Source organism: Giraffa tippelskirchi, chromosome 1 (genome assembly GCF_054371585.1).
Source record: "Giraffa tippelskirchi isolate mGirTip1 chromosome 1, T2T-mGirTip1v1.2.pri, whole genome shotgun sequence".
Taxonomy (NCBI): domain Eukaryota; kingdom Metazoa; phylum Chordata; class Mammalia; order Artiodactyla; family Giraffidae; genus Giraffa; species Giraffa tippelskirchi.
In genome coordinates, this window is record NC_137275.1 from 108,542,328 (window position 1) to 108,561,967 (window position 19,640).

A 19,640-nucleotide genomic window follows, 5' to 3' on the forward strand; every position below is an offset into this window, starting at 1 on the left:
TTAAAAGTGAAAGGTCTCAAGGCCGCTTTTCCCAGAATTCTCTACATATTGAACTCTGCCACCTAATCTCCTCCTGTTGCCAAAGAGTAGTGGGAAAAGGTTATACAAGCGTGCAAATATTCTGTTTTGAGTTCTCACCTTGAGCTCTCACAGAGAATTACTCACACCAAGCTACTAAACAAGGACACCTGCTGTAGCACATGTCGGAGGGGTTCTGTCTGAGACGGTCTCACGGGGGAGGGGTGGGGCAGGGTGGGCGCTGTCTGCCTGCCTACAAAGGAGAGGTGAGGCTCACAGGAGGAGGCCCGAACCCTCAGCACTCTTCTCTTTTCACAATGACCGTTAGGCAGTTTCTCATCAATCATGACAGCCGCAGACACGACCACCAGAAACATCATGACTCTACATGGTTACACAGCACGGGCCTGAGGCTCTGAGGGTGAGCAAACGCCACTCGACCTGTCTGACCGCCGGTATCAATGTCACACATCCCCTCAAGGAGCAGAACCTCAGAAAACTAGAGAAGACGGCCAGGCAAGCTGCCTCAGCAGGGGCCACACAGCGGGCTCCCATCTCTCCGAGAGAACGGGCTCCACAGACGTCACCAGACTCGCCTGAGTGAACCCGAAGGAAATTTCAGCATCATCAGGTATACATTCGACAGGCAGGTGGGGGGGATGAACTGGGAGACTGGGGTTGACGTATGTACACTACTGAGACTATGCGTAAAGTCAACAACGAGTAAGGACCTACTCTACAGCACAGGGCAGTCTACTCAGGGCTCTGTGGTGAAGTAAATGGGTAGGAAATCTAAAAAGAGGGATATATGTAGACACACACACACGTGTATATATATATATATATATATATATATATATATATATATATATATAAATATAAATATAAATATAAATATATATATATATATGACGGATTCACTTTGCTGTACAGCAGACATTGACACAGCAGTGTAAAGCAACTGCTAACTGCTAAGTCGCTTCGGTCGTGTCCGACTCTGTGCGACCCCACAGACGGTAGCCCACCAGGCTCCCCTGTCCCTGGGATTCTCCAGGCAAGAATACTGGAGTGGGTTGCCATTTCCTTCTCCAGTGTATCAAAGGGAAAAGTGAAAGTGAAGTCGCTCAGTTGTGTCCGACTCTTAGCGACCCCATGGACTGTAGCCTACCAGGCTCCTCCATCCATGGGATTTTCCAGGCAAGAGTACTGGAGTGGGGTACCATTGCCTTCTCCAAGAAAAAGGAAAGCAACTAGACTCCAATAAATGAATGAATGGATGAATGAATTTTTCAAAGAGGAACACACTGGGCACCCTAGAACTTGTAGAAATGAGGAGTCCACACCCAGGGTGAGCACAGCGCTAGGGATGCCCTCGTGTTGCTCCACTGCCAATGGACCGCCTGGACCAGGCCTCTTCTACCCCAGAGATCTCGACGCAGAGGCGGGGAGGCCGCCAGTCGCGGTCTCGCCAGCGCTCTGTGCTCCTACTCACGCAGCCATCCCAAAGCTCAGATCAGCCGGAGAACAAGGGACCCACATTCCACCTCAGGACAACAGACACGTCCGCTGTCACTCACTTCGCGGACATCCCGCTGTGGTTGTCTGTTCGCTTCCTCGGACGCGAGGAGCTCCTTCCTGGCCGTGTCCGGGTCCTCCTCCGGCTCTCTCACGTAGGCAGAGAGGTTTGCCAGGCACTCCTTCGACTGGCTCTGCTCCCCTGACTGCCTCTCGATGACCTCCTGGAGCTCGATCACCTTAGCCAGGTCTTCCTCGTGGCTTGGGGAGCCGTCGGAGGATCTCTAAGGGGGAAAGGAAGCCTTAGACAGACAGCCTTGTTTTGGGAGGGAGGGAACACAGCATTTCCGGGCAATCGGTGAGGTCAAAACTTTCTTCTGCACTCTGGGAGCTCACACGACCCTCACGGCCACTCAGATCTACATGGTGCATTGCTGACAGGTCCCAACAGCCCCGCACAGACTGGATGGTAAGGCGAGAACCAGACAGAGAGCGAGACCGAGGACTTGCCTTTCCATTGGTGCTTGGCATGTTTACTTGCTCGGGATTTACATCAAGCACCCCGTCCGTTAGTAGCTTTCCCCAGTTATTCTGCTCTTTAAGAATCATCTGCTAAACGTGAAGTCCACCGGACTTTAGGAAGCATCACTACGAACAAAGCTAGTGGAGCTGATGGAATTCCAGCTGAGCTATCTCAAATCCTGAAAGATGATGCTGTGAAAGTGCTATATTCAATATGCCAGCAAATATGGAAAACTCAGCGGTGGCCACAGGACTGGAAATGGTCAGTTTTCATCCCAATCCCAAAGAAAGGCAATGCCAAAGAATGCTCAAACTACCGCACAATGGCACTCATCTCACGTGCTAGTAAAGTAATGCTTAAAATTCTCTAAGCCAGGCTTCAGCGATAGGTGAACCGTGAACTTCCAGATGTTCAAGCTGATTTTAGAAAAGGCAGAGGAACCAGAGATCAAATTGCCAATATCTGCTGGATCATCGAAAAAGCAAGAGAGTTCCCGAAAAACATCGATTTCTGCTTTATGGACTATGCCAAACAAAGCCTTTGACTGTGTGGATCACAATCAACTGTGGAAAATTCTGAGAGAGATGGGAATACCAGACCATCTGACCTGTCTCTTGGGAAACCTGTACGCAGGTCAGGAAGCAACAGTTAGAACTGGACATGGAACAACAGACTGGTTCCAAATAGGAAAAGGAGGACGTCAAGGCTGTGTGTCCTTGTCACCCTGCTTATTTAACTTAGACGCAGGGTACATCATGAGAGACGCTGGGCTGGAAGAAACACAAGCTGGAATCGAGACTGCCGGGAGAAACATCAATAACCTCAGATATGCAGATGACACCACCCTTACGGCAGAAAGTGGAAAAGAACTAAAGAGCCTCTTGATGAAAGTGAAAGAGGAGAGTGAAAAAGTTGGCTTAAAGCTCAACGTTCAGAAAACTAAGATCATGGCATCAGGTCCCATCACCTCATGGGAAATAGATGGGGAAACTGTGGAAACAGTGTCAGACTTTATGTTTGGGGGCTCCAAAATCACTGCTGATGGTGACTGCAGCCACGAAACTGAAAGACGCTTACGCCTTGGAAGGAAGGTTTTGGCCAACTTAGATGGCATATTTAAAAGCAGAGACACTACTTTGCCAACAAAAGTCCGTCTAGTCAAGGCTATGGTTTTTCCAGTGGTCGTGTATGGATGTGAGAGTCGGACGGTGAAGAAAGCTGAGCGCCACAGAACTGATGCCTTTGAACTGTGGTGTGGGAGAAGACTCTTGAGAGTCCCTTGGAGTGCAAGGAGATCCGAACAGTCCATCCTAAAGGGGATCAATCCTGGGTGTTCATTGGAAGGACTGATGTTGAAGCTGAAACTCCAACACTTTGGCCACCTCATGCGAAGAGCTGACTCATTGGAAAAGACCCTAATGCTGGGAAGGATTGAGGGCAGGAGGAGAAGGGGACGACAGAGGATGAGATGGCTGGATGGCATCACTGACTCGATGGACATGGGTTTGGGTGGACTCCGGGAGCTGGTGACGGACAGGGAGGCCTGGCGTGCTGCGATTCATGGGGTTGCAAAGATTCGGACACGACTGAGCGACTGAACTCAACTGAAGTCTTCACTAAGAGATACTCTTCTATCAATCTCGAGGGGAGGGAGATGGGAGGGAGGTTCAAAAGGGAGGGGATATATGTGTACCTATGCCTGATTTTTCCTGCGATTTGACAGACAAGAACAAAATTCTGTAAAGCAATTATCCTTCAATTAAAAAATAAGCTAATTGAAAAAAAAAAAAAAGATCTCTCCTGGACGCCCAGCTTTTCCGCTGGTCCTGGGTCTGAGGACAGGAAACAGTGGTGGCAACAGTGTGGGGAACAGATAAACCCCTTCAGGGTCCAGACAGGTCTCACTTATACATGTGGGCGTGTGGTTCAGCCAGGGGAGGTTTTAGGAAGCATGCATGGAAAGTATTTTTATAAACAATGAGTGCGTCGTTTTAACCAACTAACCTGTGGCTTTGTAATGGGATTCTGTAAAGAATACTGATCCACTGCAGCTCCACAGGAGCTTGGTGACAACAAAGTGACTTACTGCAAAATACAGCTGAACTCGTTTAACAGCAGCTGGATAAACTGTGCACTCTCCCCTGATCTCTAACAACCACCCTCAGACAACAGAAGGCTACAAAAGCTAGAAATTATCCACATGGAACTGAAGAGGGATCAATCTCAAATTCAAGTTAAAAGAAGCATTTATAAAAATCAGAAAACAACAAAGAACAGAGCAGGGAAGTGACACACCTGGGCTGACTAGGACTGAATGCAGACAAACACCTGCCTCAAAGTCAGGGACCACGGCCAGGCCCTTCCCCCGGGCCTTGTCCTGAGAAAGGCCTCTGGGTCCCCAGCCTGGCACCCTCCGCCAGGATGGGAGCCCGCCCCACGGGTGCCCACGTGAGTCGGATGGGCAGTACCGTGTCCTCATTTAACAGGAGGGCAAAGCAGGCCACAAAGCGGGCAAGCGGCACACCCAGGTCACCAACCTCAGGGTGACGGAGCTACTCTGCTGTGCCCGGCAGAAGGGTTCCTGGGCACTGAGCTGCCTGAACCGGAGCGCGGCTGCCCAAGTCCTGTGGGAAGGCCCCAGGAGTGCTCCATCAGCGGGCTGGGAGCAGGAGAGGGACAAGGAAGGCCAGCCCTCAGGCCACTGGACTCCAACAACAGGGGCTCATCCAAGTGACCCGAGGGGAGAGGCAGCGAGCTCCCTCCTGAGGCTCCCTCCATCAGGGTTGCTGTGATGGACAGGAGGGCCTCTGGAGGAAAGCGGGATGGACGGCACCACGGTTAAGTGTCCAGGCTCTGATCAGACCAGTCTGCACCGCACCGCTGGGTATGCGAGCCTGGGCACGGTGCCCGGCCTCTCTAAGCCTCAGTGTCCATATCTGCTGAATGGGGATAACAGCAGCCTGGACCTCACCTGGGTGTCTGCGGGATTAGATGACGGGCTCAGAAAGCACTGGACACGGTGCCTGGCACACAGAGTCTCCTGCACACTGCTACCCACCGTCATTAAATTGGCTTCCCCCAAATCTAATATCTATGGCTCTGATTCAGTCATTTCTTTTAAGAAAACACTACGTGGAAATTCCATGGTGGTCCAGAGGTGAGGACTTGGCACTTTCACTTTCACACCGGTCTGATCCCTGGTTGGGGAACTAACATCCCATTAGCTGTGCAGTATGGCCAAAAAAATAAGTAAAGAAAATTTTAAAAATAATAAATACTACTATGTCTATTATAAATAAGCATGAGATGATTAGAAGGCAAACAAGTGGGAGAAAGGCAAACTGTTACAATTGTCCCAACCAATGACCTATTTCCAACAGAACCATCAGTTCAGTTCAGTTCAGTTCAGTTCCGTTCCGTTCAGTCGCTCAGTCGTGTCTGACTCTTTGCGACCCCATGAATTGTAGCACGCCAGGCCTCCCTGTCCATCACTAACTCCCGGAGTCCACCCAAACCCATGTCCATCGAGTCAGTGATGCCATCCAGCCATCTCATCCTCTATTGTCCCCTTCTCCTCCTGCCCCCAATCCTACCCAGCATTAGGGTCTTTTCCAATGAGTCAACTCTTCGCGTGAGGTGGCCAAAGTACTGGAGTTTCAGCTTCAAAATCAGTCCTTCCAATGAACACCCAGGATTGATCTCCTTTAGGATGGATTGATTGCATCATCAGCATATTTTAAGTGGTGGGCGAGTTTCATTACTTCTATTAAAATGTCAATCATCCACCAGTACGTAACCACATAGTGTTCATTCACTAACACGATAAGGACTCTAATACTTCACAGAGAAACAAAGGCATGCTAAATTACTAAATAGTTTACCTTTCGACGATGCTTCCTTAACTCACTAGACTGATAGATGCATGCAAAGAAATGAAGAGAAACCAGATTTATTGCGACTTTGAAGCTAAAAATTCAAGAATCAATATAGGCAAAGACAGTAAAGCAAAAATGACGGCAAACATATAAGTGAGATGTAGATTTAGAGAACATGTAACTGGAAACAGAACAATTTGTTGGACCACATTAGTTAAATAAGCTATTCAAGATTTACTAGAGAAACACTATACATTATTCCTCAGGAAGATACAATTCTATTACAACATCATGATTTGTTAAAGCACAGCACTGTGTACAACAAAGGGCCTTAACAGTTGTCTGTTCTCAGCCAAACCTCTCTATAAGTTAGTTTCTCTTAATAAAAAAAACATGTTATACTTTAAAATAGTAATTTAACTGACGAGGAAGTTGCCGTAATACCTATTTTAACACTGAACAGATCTAACCACCTGTTGGACATTAATGTAAAATCGTTACCTAGAATTTGATTTCAAACTTCTGAAAATAAATTCATTAAAGCAGGTACCCTATGAAAATATGTAAGAATGAAAGCTAGCGTAACAGCAGGTGGAGTCTTCACATTTTATGAACCATAGAAGATACTTTGTAAAAGAGTCTCGTAGAGACATTAAGCATGCAAAAGCTGATGAGATTTACAGTCTCAAATACAAGCACCAACACAGAAAGGATGTTGTGTCAAAAGTCCATTAATTCTACACATAAGAGGATCATTTCTTCAGGTAAGCATAATCTCAGTTATGAATTACACAGGTTCTGTAGTGTATCATCCATCTACATTATGCTTGTAACTGCACAGTGATAACAATAATTCAAACTTAGTGCTATGGGGGAAAAACACCATTTAATGAGACATGAAGACAAAGCAGAAACCCGACTAAGGGGACACACGCTGTGGACCCCAGACTGCTATGACCAGAGCAAGTGGGAGGACGGGGGAGGGGAGATGGATGGGTAAACTACAGCCTCGGGGGGGTGCGGTTGTGGGAAGCTGGGGTCTGGATTGATGACAACGAAGCAGACAACAGGATGAGACAGGAAATCAAAACCAACGATGAAAGCAGACACACCGTCAGAGAACTCCAGCAACAAGAAAAAATATACAGAACTGTTCTTTTACAAATACTCGGAAAGAAATCAAGCATGAAACCACAGAGAAATCGTCAAAGAATACACACTATCAACTAATTGGCCAGTGATGCATATTATAAAACCAATGTGTCAAAAGACCACAAAATAGACCAGTTATCACTTCACATGCTGCTAAAATGATTCACAGTTAATTTAATTATATGCTGACTAACAATGCAGCTAACATGAAATGGGTGGTAACAAAAAAAGTGATAATACAAGTGCAGTTACAAAGCAGAGTGTTGTAGACATGATTTCACAGGGTAAACAGCAATGCGCTCAGGAAACCTAAGCTAAACATGGAAGAAAGCAGGAACATGCGCTTCAGAGCTGCACACTCTGTCACCAAAAGCCCTAGGTCGTCATCCCATTTTTAGACTCAGAAGAGTGAGGAAGCCCAACTTCTTCCCTGGGGCCCTGGGGCACCAGGCTTTTAACCTGGTTTCACACCCAGAGCTGGCCTGAGCGTGCAGCCAGGTCCAGCAGCAAGCAGACCAGTTTAGATTCTTGGTTTTGTTCCCACCGCATGGCCTGCAGCCTGCAGCCAGGTATCCCCAATGAAAAATGTGCTGCGTGGGTCTCACACGCCAGGAGAGCTGCCTATGGTTACTTTCACAAGGCTGTCTACTCGGTGACAACAGCAACTTCCCTGCACCTGCTGTGTCCAGCACAGGCCGGGCCCAACGTTACAGAGGCAGGCCCTGGCTGAGTTCATGATGACGTGCTAAGCCGGTGGTCCAAATATCAAGACTAATTTGTTGCTGTGCGAGTATGGAATGATTAAAGACTAGGCAGTTTTTAAAAATCTTAGACCTCTAAGCGTAGCAAATGTACCTGAGTTTCTTCTGGGTAAAAACAGAAAAAACAAAAAACAAACAAACAAAAAAGAAAGCCAGTGTGCTGGGGGAGGGACGTGGCAGGGAGGAGGCAGACACATACCAGAGTCTTGATGTCCCGCTGGTCTACTTTCCGCGCCGAGCTGTGCCGCCTCCTTGGGGGCTTGGCGCGCCCACTGCTGGGCGGGCAGGAGCTGGCGAGCGAGGAGGCGGGACACAGGTTGAGGGAGCTCGAGGATTTACAACAACGAAGGTTGCCTAAGCTCCCCTTGCCCACCCTGCTCTCAGTATCCTCGGCCCGCTGCTCCGTGTTCTCCTTCTCTTCTTCGATCAACCTAAAATAGAATAAAACCCGTCACCTGCCTTTGTCAGCAGAGGAACGTGTCTGGACAACAAATGTGGGCTTGCATTCTGTGTCACGATTAGCATATTCCAGGAACAGTTGCTCAATTAACATCTCAGCAAAAAGGTTCAACTTTCCCTCTTTTCAATATTCTCAAACTTAGAATAACTTATCCTTGAGTCTTACAAAGTGGCCCCTGATCATTCTCGTTTGATTTGACTGGTTTACTCTAACATTCTGACGGGGCCTGGGTGGCGCCTCTCTCCCTGTGAGGAGATAACCTGAAGTTGACAACCTTTACCTTCCCTGCTCTCAGGGCAGAGATGCACGGCAGTGCCTCAAGTCTATTCCGCTGGGAATCAGGAACTCTGTACAATCAAAACAGTGAGCCACGAACAAGCTGGAGTTTCTAAACACAAGTCTCTAGACCAGATGAAGTGCTGAATTGATTTTTTTATTTTTTAGGTTGTCTATGTACAAATGCATCACTTGATGAAGTTCTCCACCAGCTTTGTGTGAGTTTCTGGACTCATGTCAATGTGCTGCATTAACCTAGAATTCACAGTTACTGCTCTTCTCCCCTAATGTCTCGCGGATGATGTTATATAGCAGTTTAAATATTCGATTATGCATATAACATGATTTTCAAAATAAAATACAAGATTCTCGCAGGTCGTCACCTCTCCAGTTTCACTTCTCCTTATACACCCTGAAAGTTTTTCACTGTTGATAACAAGTTGATGGAAAGAATTTACCATTTACCTCAAGTCAACATGTTACCTAAGGAAAAATCACTTTTACCTGACAACATGCTGTAAAAATAAACATATTAATATGTAACCGTTCCGTATTTCCTGGGGGAGGGGGAAAGACAATCTTTCTGAGCTGTCTGTGCTCAAACACGGCCCACAAAGCAGTCTGTCTCAGCGTCAAACGTGCAGGCGGCACCACCTGCGTTTGCTGGTTGTGCCCTTCACCCCTGCCTTTCCCCCGGGCCCCCCGCACTCGGCTGACAGGAACGGGCACCTCGGCCTGGGCTGACGTGACAAGAACAGTCTGAGCAGCAGCTCTGCCAGGTCCTGTGCAGGGTCACCGGCCTGTGGCCACTCTGAACGTGGACAAGGGACAGGAGGCAGAGCTGTGCGGGTGCGGCACCAGGCTGGCCTCGGGGCCCCCAGCCACCTGGCCGCACCCAGACCCAAGGCCCCTGCTCGCCATGAGGCGGGCCTTTGGATTCTATCCCGTTTGTAAACTGTTATAACAGCCCAGACGGTGTCTACAGAAAACATCTCACAGACACTGATGAGTTGAGAAGAACTCAAACACATGTCCTTGGACCACTGTCGTACAACAAGCCAATCTTCACACTGTATTAAGTTCAAAAGGAAAATGCAGATCTGAGGGGGAATTTGCCACCCCAAAACCCCAGCTTTTCTGTTTCAGGTGGCTTTTCACCAGAATGTGGGAGGCTCCGAGGGACACACGAGGGCGAACCTTCAGTGCTGGAGGGTGCACGGGCCGCAGGGGACACTGTCACGGCACCTCACCCACCTTGGGGCTCAGAGCTGGTGGGGGGACACCCCACAACGCCCCCCACAGCCCTGGCTGACTGAGCTCTATAATCAAGGGCAATCTCAGAACTGAAAATTCTTGAAGCAGACTTGAAGTCAGTTTCCTTACTATGGAACACTCAGCCTTCTCTAAGGAGAAGACAGCTCCTCAGAGAAGCCGAGTTTCTGGGGAGCTCGGCTCGGGCTCACCCACCGGATCTCTTCGTTGATGGTGTCCAGCTGCTCCTGAAGCATCACAGTCAGAGTCTCGGCATCGCCCTGCCCGCTGGGCGACAGCAGAGCGGCCGAGCTGAAGAGGGTGGCCCTGTCGCCCCCGCCGTCAGACAAGTCTGCGTCACTCTCGAACGCCTGGGCCACGTTGGCCGGCACGCTGGCTTGCTGCGCGCGCTCCCAGTCCTTTTCCTTCAGGGTCTGCACCTGGGCACGAGAGGACCACGTCTCGTCAGCGACATTCAGGGCAGCTCAAGTCTATCAGGAACTGAACACAAGTTTACATGGAAGCCCCAACTGTGGATAAACGGGCCATGCTTATGAGACACTGCCATCTCTTAAGCGAGCAGTACTGAAGAAACAGGCAGGAGGAGAATCCACTTCCTAGATGGCCTGGTGACATTCAGGTCTTAGCGTGGATGGGAGGCAATCCTATGAGGTTATTCACAAGGGTGGGCCGATGGAGTCAGAGACAAAGTCCGAAAATTACAACAATACATCTGTGCCTCCATCAGCCAGGCTGAAGGAAAATAAGAAAAAGAAATCCTTCAGCTCCGCAGCCTCTGGGTCCACCTCAGCGGTCACCACTTGTGTTACTCACCGAGGAGCGCCATCCTCGCAGGTCCCCAGCCCTCCGTTTTCCAGGCTGGTCTGAACACGCACAGACAGGCGCAAGCAGGGCCAGCAGGGCTGGGAGGGCCAGCCCCCCGCGGGGCTCCTCCCGGGGCGCAGGCCCGCGGGCTGTTCTGGGGGACGGCCCCTCACACCGCAAGGCGGCTCTGTCACCAGAGACGTGCGGGAGAGGGCCTGCTGGGCTCCGAGCCGCCCTCCAGCTCTCACACCTCACACCCTTCTCTCTGGCACATCTCCCCCCGGCCCACTCTCACCCAGGTCCTGCCTTCTTTCCCAGACGTGACCTCAAAGCAGCCGAGGGGCAGCCTCGAGGTGCTGGCTTGCTGGCTCCCTGTCCCCCGTGGCCAGCGCCCTCGCCCCTGTCTTCGTCACGACCCCTCCCCAGGGCTGGGCCACCCCCTGCACTGGCTCCAGGACCACCTGCCATCATTCCTGCTCCTCTCCAGCGAACCAGCTGCATATGGCTTCACCCCCATCAGCTCAGCCAGCACGTCCTCTCCCTTCTCTCACCTTAAAATTGCACAAAGGGAACCAGCAGATTCCTCCTCCAGGGCTCCCTGCAGCGCCCACTGAGGGTCTCTGAGAGCTCCCTGGGAGAGGCCTCTACTGTCCCCCTCCCCGCCCAGTCTCCAGCTCTCTGCAAGCAGGCGGTGTGCCCCGCTCGCAGGGCAGCTCCCAGGGAGCTCTGAGGAACCCATGTTACCAAGCCCCCTCCTCTCCTTGCCCTCCCCCAACCCCAAGCATGTCTCTCCCTGGGCACCAGGCCCCGCCCTCCCTGGGGTTACTAGTCAGTCCCTTGCGCCCCTTCTCAACCTTGGAATGCGAGGCACCCCACAGCTCTACCCTTGCACCCCCTATCTCTCCACGGGCACCTGCCTGGTGACTTTACCTTGTCTGTGCCTTTAAACACCATCTGTATGCCCACGACCCAAGTCCACCTTGAGCTGAGTGAGGCCTCTCCTGGATCCAGGCCGGAACACTCAGCTGCTGACCTCACAGGTCCCCTGGACACCCCATGGGCTCATCCACCTCAACAGGGCTGAGGCCCGTCTCTTAGCTCCCTGCCCTGACAGCCCTCCTCAGCTCAGGAAACAGGCTCTGGCCTCGAGCTGCTCAGGCCTGAGCCCGGGGTCCTCCCTGATGCGGCCCTCTCTCTCCCTTATCTCCGCTTGTTGACACGACCCTTGATCTATCTCCGAGTGGCTACTTCTCTTCCGGCCTCCGGGTCTCTGTTCCAGGTCACCCTCCTGGTGTCACCTCGCTGGCCACCCTGTTCACACACGATCGTCCCCCCTCCTCTTAGACAACTCGGGCACTCTGGTCTCCTTCCCCTGCTCATTACTGTCCGACAGGCTGCGTGGGTTTAAAAACGGGTCCACAAATTCTTCCATCCTCCTCCCTTCAAGAGGCAGAGGGGGCAACTCCTGCTCAGCCCCTGAGCGAGGCAGGACTTCGCAGCTCACTCTCGCAAACAGAACTGAAGGTGTGCGGCTTCCGAGACCGGGGCGCGAAAGGCCCCGGGCTACATCCCGCGCTCTCGCTCTCAGAGGGTGTTCTGAGGAAAGCCAGGCCATGAAGAGGTCCACACGGCAGGGACCTGGGCCTGTCCCCACCAGCCAGGTGAGTCTGAAAGCCTGCCATCCAGCCCTGGGGGGCCTTCCCATGTTTGCGTCCTCAGGAGGCCCTGAACCAGGCCCACCTGCTGCAAAGCACAGAAACTGGACTGTGACCTGCTCACTGGGAAGTCACTAAGCTTTGCAGTGATTTGTTACATGGCAGTGGATAAAGAACGCACACGGTTTTTAATTCACTGCTGGAGTCCTAGTTCTGACGATGTCTGGCCCAAACTAGCTGCTCACTGAACATGGCAGCTCAAAACACAGACATGTATGAAAAATTACATGCCATAAATGAGGCGAAAATACAAAGGTACTTAAACTTCCAATGAGAATTCTTCTCACTATAAAATGATGGGTATGTGTATCCATTTACTCGCAGGATGATTTCAATCAAAACGGTGCTAATTAGTACTGTGCTGGGCCTCACAGTAGGCCACAAGTTATCAAAATTGGTTCTTTTAAGAAAAAAAAGCATGCCTTAAAAGGAAACTCGTAGCCAGAAAAAGGAAAATGGGAAGACATAAAGCGATCTATCAACGCTTTGTTCCAAAACCATTTCAGGACCACAGTGTGAGGGGGCAGGTGCCTTACAACGTGGGAGTCACATGAAAAGGTGTTTACCTTCCTTCCTCAGGAATTCACCACTATAAAAGTCAGACACAGTTCAGTAAAAGCCGTTACCTGTCGATGCATAGAATCCTTATCTGCGATTTCATTTTCAAGTTTATCATTGAGGTCGTCGTGCACAGAGGTGGCTTCGCGCTGGGCGGCAAGGTAGCATCTCTCAAGGGTAGTGATTCGCACCTCCACGTCCGTGTTCTGGACCATGGCCTACACCGGGCATTGCAGAGTAGAAAAGGTAAGTCATTATCATGGAACATTCCGATACACGTACGCGTAAAAAAGTTGGACTAAATCCTAAGTTTCAACTCAAAAATAAAGTTAGCGTCCTCAAAATTAAAGTCCTAGACACGGCAGTTTCCTCGGACGTGAGCAAAAACGTGCCTACTTCAAATGTCACATTTGCCACGACTGGCACCCATCTGTCTTAACGTTCTGTCTGGCCACTCGGTTTATCAAGCTTCTTTTCTATATAATAAACCCCAACAGCAAACAAAAAGTATACTAAACTACCCTGTTATTGCAAGAATTCCAGGAGGAAAGGTATCTGGCATGAAGTCAGGACCTCAGGAGTCAGGAGTGTGGTGGGCTACAGTCCACAGGGTCGCAAGGACTTGGACATGACTGAGCACGTACGCAGGCAACACTTTTTAACCATATAAAACTCTGACTTCGTACAGAAAAAATGTATTTACAAAAATTCAAGAAGCTCAAAAGTCAACTAGTTACATAAATACGTGCATCATCCACCTAACAAGGCAGCAAGTGTACAAATTCAGGACGGCCGGGTGGCTGGTACCTTCTCGCCCAGGGCCTTGTGGTGCTCGAAGAGTGACTTCAGTGCCCTGAGCACCTCCACCTCGCTGGTCATGCCGGCTGGGGACGTGCGGAGGGATGGCACGTACCGGGAAACCAGGCGCTCCAGGCGCTCCAGCAGCAGCTGCAGGGCAGGGCCAAAGGAGCGCCGTCAACCTCATTCTTGAACTCAGGCCCAATAACTCCTCTCAGCCACACGCTAAAGCTGAAACCACGCTAAGGCAAGTCGGAATCCCGCCAGTTCAGTCTCAAGTTAGAGTGGACTTCCCCAGTGGCCCGGTAGTTAAGACTCCGCACTTCAGCAGGGGACATAGGTTTTAATCCCTGGTCGGGGAACTAAGATCCCACACAAAGTGGAGCATGGACAAAAATGTAAGTTAAGAGAACTCTCCCCTCAAATGTACTAAAATTACATTAGCTCTCATCATAAATTTGAAGCAAGGTATGAGAACCCCGAACTGATCCACCTTGGTCTGCTCAGTGGGAAGATGTGAAAAATGACTTGAAAACCAGACCGAGTTTAAAGACAGCAACAGAGAGCCCAGTGGTGACCCCCACGGGGCAAAGGGCAACACGTGAGAATCCCCCTACTGACCCTGGTGTTGCTCCTTTCCGCTTTCAGCTCAGCAATTTCTTCTTCTCGTTCAAGAAGCTGCTCCCTGCATACCTTTAGTTCTTTCGTAAGTTCTATAAACTCCTAGAAGACAGTGAAATGAGTAAGTAACTACATGCAAACACAAATTAAAAAGAGAGCGAGCTGCTGAAGACTGACCCTGTCAAGTCTCTCTAGGCTCCACACAAAGGATCTCCTTGTCCCTCCAGAGAAGAGGGGGTCCCCCTGACCCACAGACCACACAGACCACCACAACTCAGACCGGCCTGCAGCCTCCACCTCGACCTGGCAGGCACGCGGCAGGGGAGAACCCGGAATCCAAGCCTGCCTTCTCAAGACCCAGGGACGTCTGAGAAACTTTCCTAAACAGAAATCCTAACAACAAAGTGGATAAAGAGATTCTTAAATGACACCCAGACAAGTGACCTAGAACCACTGGGCAGAGCGAAGAACAAAGGTAAGGTCTACAAGGCCACCAGGCTTTGGAGTGTTCCTCTGGGAAAAAGGCTGATGGCACCCCAAGGCCATCCGTTAGCCTGACTCCACTGAAGTCACACAGTCATTCAATAAACTGGTTAAAATGTTAAATTCACGTTATATGTATTTTACCACCATTTGCGTGCACATGGGGCCATCCACGTGGTGAACTCCCTCAAACTAAACCACACGGAGCCTTTCATTCTTCTGTTTTTCTTTGCAGAAATACAAAAATCCTGGGCTACGTATCCCCTACTACATACTGAGTATTCAGCACCCAGAACAGTGCCCAACTCTTGTGAGAGGCATGTAGTAGACATGTGAAGCTATGAGGGTGTACGTTATACACGTAAAGCAGTAGGTACCAGTCATTAAAATACTGGACCCACTGGCCTGTGCTCTGTTAAGATGGGAGACGTTAAGGGGCTTAGCATTTCTGCTTCAAGGACTGACTCTCTAGCTCGATCCACAGGCCCCAGAGACTCCTCCAGCCAGTATATCCCTTCTTTGGAAGAGGGGCGATAATAAGGGGCTTCGCCTTTCTGCTTCAAGGACTGACTCTATAGCTCAGTCCACGTGCCCCAGTGACTCCTCCAGCCAGTGTTGCCCTTCTTGTGGGGCCCCCGCCCATCCTCCACGCAGCACCTGCACAACCTCTTACAAGGTCCACCTGCTGGGGTCCGTCCTGCCCACTAAGGCCAAACGCCCTGGCCGGCAAGGCCCACAACCGTGCTAACAAAATGAAACACAAAGCCAACGCTTTGCCGGCTGAGGGCCAATCTAATGGGCCCAGACCCCGGCTGCTCTCACCTCAGGCCACTCTGCTTCCAGGACTTGGGCCGAGGCCAAGTTCTTCCTCCTCTTGGCCTTTGCCTTGGGCTTGCAGCACTGGAAAAGCCCCCAAAGGCGGGTCTTTCTGCGACCCATCCTCGCGGATGGGGGCAGCCCCCCACTAGGGGGCAACTGCTGATTCACAATCAGATGCCTCAGCACCCGAGCTATCACCACCGATCTCACACAATGACCACCGCTATTCACACTACGACCACCCCACTCTCACACACACTACTCTCACACACACAGCTCTCACACTATGACCACCGCTCTCACACTATGTCCACCAGCACCGGTGTCTCAAGAAGAAATGGCACGAAGGCTCTGCCTCCAGCACGTCTCCCAGGAGCCCGGAACCCGGAACCCACTCAGTCACAAGGGGCTCCATGGTAACAGGGGGGCTGGGCTCAGGCCCACCATCAAGGGCGCAGAGAAGGGGGAGGGGCTGCCAGAAAGACGGCAGGTGAGTGTGGGGTGTGGGAGAAGGAAGGCCGTGCCCACAGCTCAGGCCCACCGTCAAACATGACCCTGCAAGGTACTGGTTCACAGTCGAACCCAACAGGATGAACTGCTTCAGAAACCACCACCACTAGGAATAAGCGTATCTTCTAAGTGGACTTCTCCCCCTCCACCCACTAAACAAGCCTCCAGGGAGGCTAGTGAAAGGGCACCCCTGAACTCAAGGGCGTCCCCAGAACCCACCCAGGTGAGGAGGACTCACCACACTAGCTGCCCCTCACTCTCACCCTGAGCTCGGTCCTCCCTGACTGACTCTCTCAATCGAGCTCAGCAAGGGCTGGGCCAACCTCGCTCCAGGCACTTAAAATGAACCCACAGTGGGTACAGGGGTTCACTCAACCTGCTGCGAACTCGCTCTCTTAACTTCGACCCTGGGCGGTCAGACAACTCTGCCCTGTGAGGGCTGCACGGTGGAGGTTCAGGGGTGTCCCTGCCTCGAGCCCCAACAGCCAGCGCCTCCCAGACCCCGCCAGGTGCTGCCCCTTCCTCCGACCCCGAGTCCCCCACCCCCTCTCCCGGCTCCACTCCCACCCTCGCGGCTCCCCACTCACCGGGGCACAGGCCACACAGGCCACACGGCTCCTGGCTCAGCCGGGACCTCTGCTGTCACTTGAAGACCTCAGTCCCGAGGGTGCTTGGGGTCCTATATCCACCCATCTCAGCAATTACAGACTCTGGGAGAGACACAGGACAGTTTGGGGTGCCGCCCGCAGTTCACCCTGAACACATTCTGTTTTTTCGGCTTTACCTACTGGAGTTTTCTGAGATGTCTTTTGAAAACCTCAACTGTTGCTTTCAAAAAGACTGTAAAATCACTGTGCTCAAGTTTAAGAATAAAATCTTCATTTTCAACCTTAACGTGAAACTGGAGGGAAGACTAAAAGCAGTCATGTTTTCAAACTGAAAAAGCAAACCCGCACGTGACCACGTCACAGAATACACGTCACCGAACCCCTTCCTCCTCAGCCTTCTCCTCCACCACCAGCCAGTCAGGCTACAGCAGTGGGAGCGGCGTGAGGTCAGCCTGGGGCAGTTGGGGCTCTGCTAGTGCAGGAGATGTAAGAGATGTGGGTTCGATCCCTGGGTTGGAATGATCCCTAGAGGAGGGCATGGTAACCCACTCCAGTATTCTTGCCTGGAGATTCCCACGGACTGAGGAGCCTGGCAGGCTCCTCAGGCCATGGGGTTGCAAAGAGTTGGACATGATTCAAGCCACTGAGCATGCATGGACAGGTGCTCCACAGCCTCCCTGGGCCAGTGGGTGCCCTGCTAGGCAGCACAACCTCTCAGATGTCTCAGGGTGGGTCAACCTGGCCCTGAGCAACCAGGGACGAGAGAGGATGGTGGAGGAGGGAAGGACAGGGAGGTGTTAGGGGCCACTGGTAGAGGACAGAGGGGTGCAGGGTGGGAAAAAGAGGGGGGGGCAGGGAGGGAATTCGAGTCCTGATGGTCCAGGGACAAGCCGTCCCCTCTCTGAGTTGCCCTAACAGCTATGGAGACAGAAATTAGGACACTAATTCTGTCGCTCATCCCTCCACTCCTGATCCCACTCCTGATCTCCACTGCCCAGGAGAAAAACACTCACTTTCAGTGGCGTCTGTTGGAACCAGCAGCCATCTTCTCCTCTGAGATCCTTCAGGGGCTGCTGGTTTCTGTAAAACACAATGGAGAGCAGCCTTGGTCTTCATCGAGGATCCAAGATTACACAACTGAGCCTAGTAAACATTGTTCTGAAATTCTGGCAGATGCAGCCATAAGCAAAACAAAACCAATGCAGGATCTTTGAAGGGAGTGGACAAAAGAGTCGTTATTGGATATATGGTTGTATTCTTATCAAACTCGAATGGTTCAACACTAATACCTAAATGTGAATGTATGGATGGATGAATGTTAAAAATTATAACAGGCAATAAATTCTATAATGAATTATGAGTTGGATAAACTCATAAGGTTACAGAACACTGTAATACAAAGATACAGCCTCAACAAGAAATGAGAAATTGACCAAAGAAAAACACACATGGAGTTGAGGGATTATAAAACTCTTAAAATGCTAAATCTTTTCATAAGAAAAATATAGAACACCTGAAAGATCTCAATTCCTCCTAGATTAATTTATAAATTAAGGTAATACTCAAAAACCTCAAAGCTATTGAAGTGATAGGACCCCAAACTCTGTGTGTGTGTGTGTGTGTGTGTGTGTGTGTGTGTGTGTGTGTGTGTGTGTGTGTGTGTGTGTGTGTGTGTGTGTGTGTGTGTACATATATATTATATATATGTCTTCAGTCACTCAGTCATATCTGATTCTTTGCAACCCCGTGGACTGTAGCCTGCTGGGCTCCTCTGTCCATGGGGATTCTCCAGGCAAGAATACTGGAGTGGGTTGCCATGCCCCATACACACACATATACACAGTGAAAATACTTCTATATGTTGACAAAGAAATTTTACTTCAAGTAGATTCAACTTAATCATACTTTTGAAATAAATGTGAAATTCCTACTATGATGAGGAATGGCTTAAAAGTGAGTAACAATCACACAGACAAATATTAGGTAGCTCTGACTCCATCACTCGGTCAGCCATGGGAGGAGTGATCACCCTTCGGCTGCCCTGTTCTAGACCACGGATGTGGTGAGAACAAGACAGAGGATCAACAGCATCAGAGCTGCCAGTGGACCAGAACAGGGCTTGGGCTCCCTTCCCCTCCATGCCCTGGTCTCTCTCCAGAGCAGGGAGTGGGGCTCCCTTCCCTCCATGCCCTGGTCTCCCTCCATCACCACCTCCCCAGAGGAGAGGAGACCTGACCAGCATGGCCTCTCCCTGTCTCTACCACAGTCCGAGCAAGCAGAAGGGCCAGAGCCCCACACTCACCAACAGACAGACTGCTTGCTTCATCTTGGGACTGGGCGTTGTCTTCTGTCAGCTTTTCCTGCCAAGGGACCAGAAGAGAAAGTGAATCTCCATTGGTCAGCGTATTGTTGTGGGCATGGTCCAGAGTCCCAGACCCTCTTGGGGGACACATAAGCACCAGAAAAGGGCCTTGAGAAAGCAAGGCGCTGACCCAGGAGTCACAAACCCACAAACCCCTACAGTATCTGGGGGGACACAGTGGGTTCTGCCTTCCCACCTACTCCTATGCTTTGCCCTCCAAGTGGGCACAGACTCATCACATCTGGGCTCTGCTGATGGCACCCAGACTCTGGTGTGATGCTAAGGGGATCTGAGCACCCCTGCCTGACACCCCCCATGCCTCCGGGTCCAGGGTTACAGAGTGAGGGTGTCTCAAACAGTAAGGACAGGGCCAGCGCTGCCAACCGGCCTTAGGACAGCTCTCAACAGGCCCGTCTCCCTCCTACATTCAGCCTAGAGCCCCCAGGCCAGCTGAGAGAGTCAGGGACAACAGTAGAGGACAAACCAGGGACCGTGTCCACCCTGGGCTTT

General features: G+C 50.9%; 2 protein-coding genes and 2 long non-coding RNA genes across 6 annotated transcripts in view; 2 read left to right on the forward strand and 2 right to left on the reverse strand.

Annotated features, from left to right (window-relative positions):
• The window catches only part of LOC145505797 (uncharacterized), a 188,764-nt gene extending 172,051 nt beyond the window's left edge, over positions 1 to 16,713 (reverse strand). Inside the window, exons 1-7 of the mRNA XM_081488700.1 lie at positions 15,654 to 16,713; positions 14,349 to 14,450; positions 13,737 to 13,877; positions 12,998 to 13,147; positions 10,048 to 10,271; positions 8,044 to 8,275; positions 1,596 to 1,817 (exon numbers count right to left, since the gene is read on the reverse strand). Of these exons, the coding sequence (XP_081344826.1) occupies positions 1,596 to 1,817; positions 8,044 to 8,275; positions 10,048 to 10,271; positions 12,998 to 13,147; positions 13,737 to 13,877; positions 14,349 to 14,450; positions 15,654 to 15,770 (1,188 nt within the window). The 5' untranslated portion in view covers positions 15,771 to 16,713. The remainder of the gene's footprint in view (positions 1 to 1,595; positions 1,818 to 8,043; positions 8,276 to 10,047; positions 10,272 to 12,997; positions 13,148 to 13,736; positions 13,878 to 14,348; positions 14,451 to 15,653) is intronic.
• Positions 2,816 to 8,840, forward strand: LOC145507055 (uncharacterized). The gene is made up of 2 exons (XR_014054527.1): positions 2,816 to 3,386; positions 5,765 to 8,840. It is a non-coding gene; the product is annotated as an uncharacterized LOC145507055 (long non-coding RNA).
• Positions 16,714 to 16,747: 34 nt separating the features above from the next.
• The window catches only part of LOC145506068 (kazrin-A-like), a 38,847-nt gene continuing 35,954 nt past the window's right edge, over positions 16,748 to 19,640 (reverse strand). For all 3 annotated transcript variants that reach the window (XM_081489742.1, XM_081489732.1, XM_081489723.1), the window contains 3 exons: positions 19,071 to 19,128; positions 17,782 to 17,848; positions 16,748 to 16,870 (listed from right to left, as the gene is read on the reverse strand). In XM_081489742.1, coding sequence (XP_081345868.1) covers positions 17,832 to 17,848; positions 19,071 to 19,128 — 75 coding nt within the window. In that variant the 3' untranslated portion in view covers positions 16,748 to 16,870; positions 17,782 to 17,831. The remainder of the gene's footprint in view (positions 16,871 to 17,781; positions 17,849 to 19,070; positions 19,129 to 19,640) is intronic.
• Positions 17,184 to 17,980, forward strand: LOC145506850 (uncharacterized). Its single transcript, XR_014054388.1, has 2 exons — positions 17,184 to 17,254; positions 17,767 to 17,980. It is a non-coding gene; the product is annotated as an uncharacterized LOC145506850 (long non-coding RNA).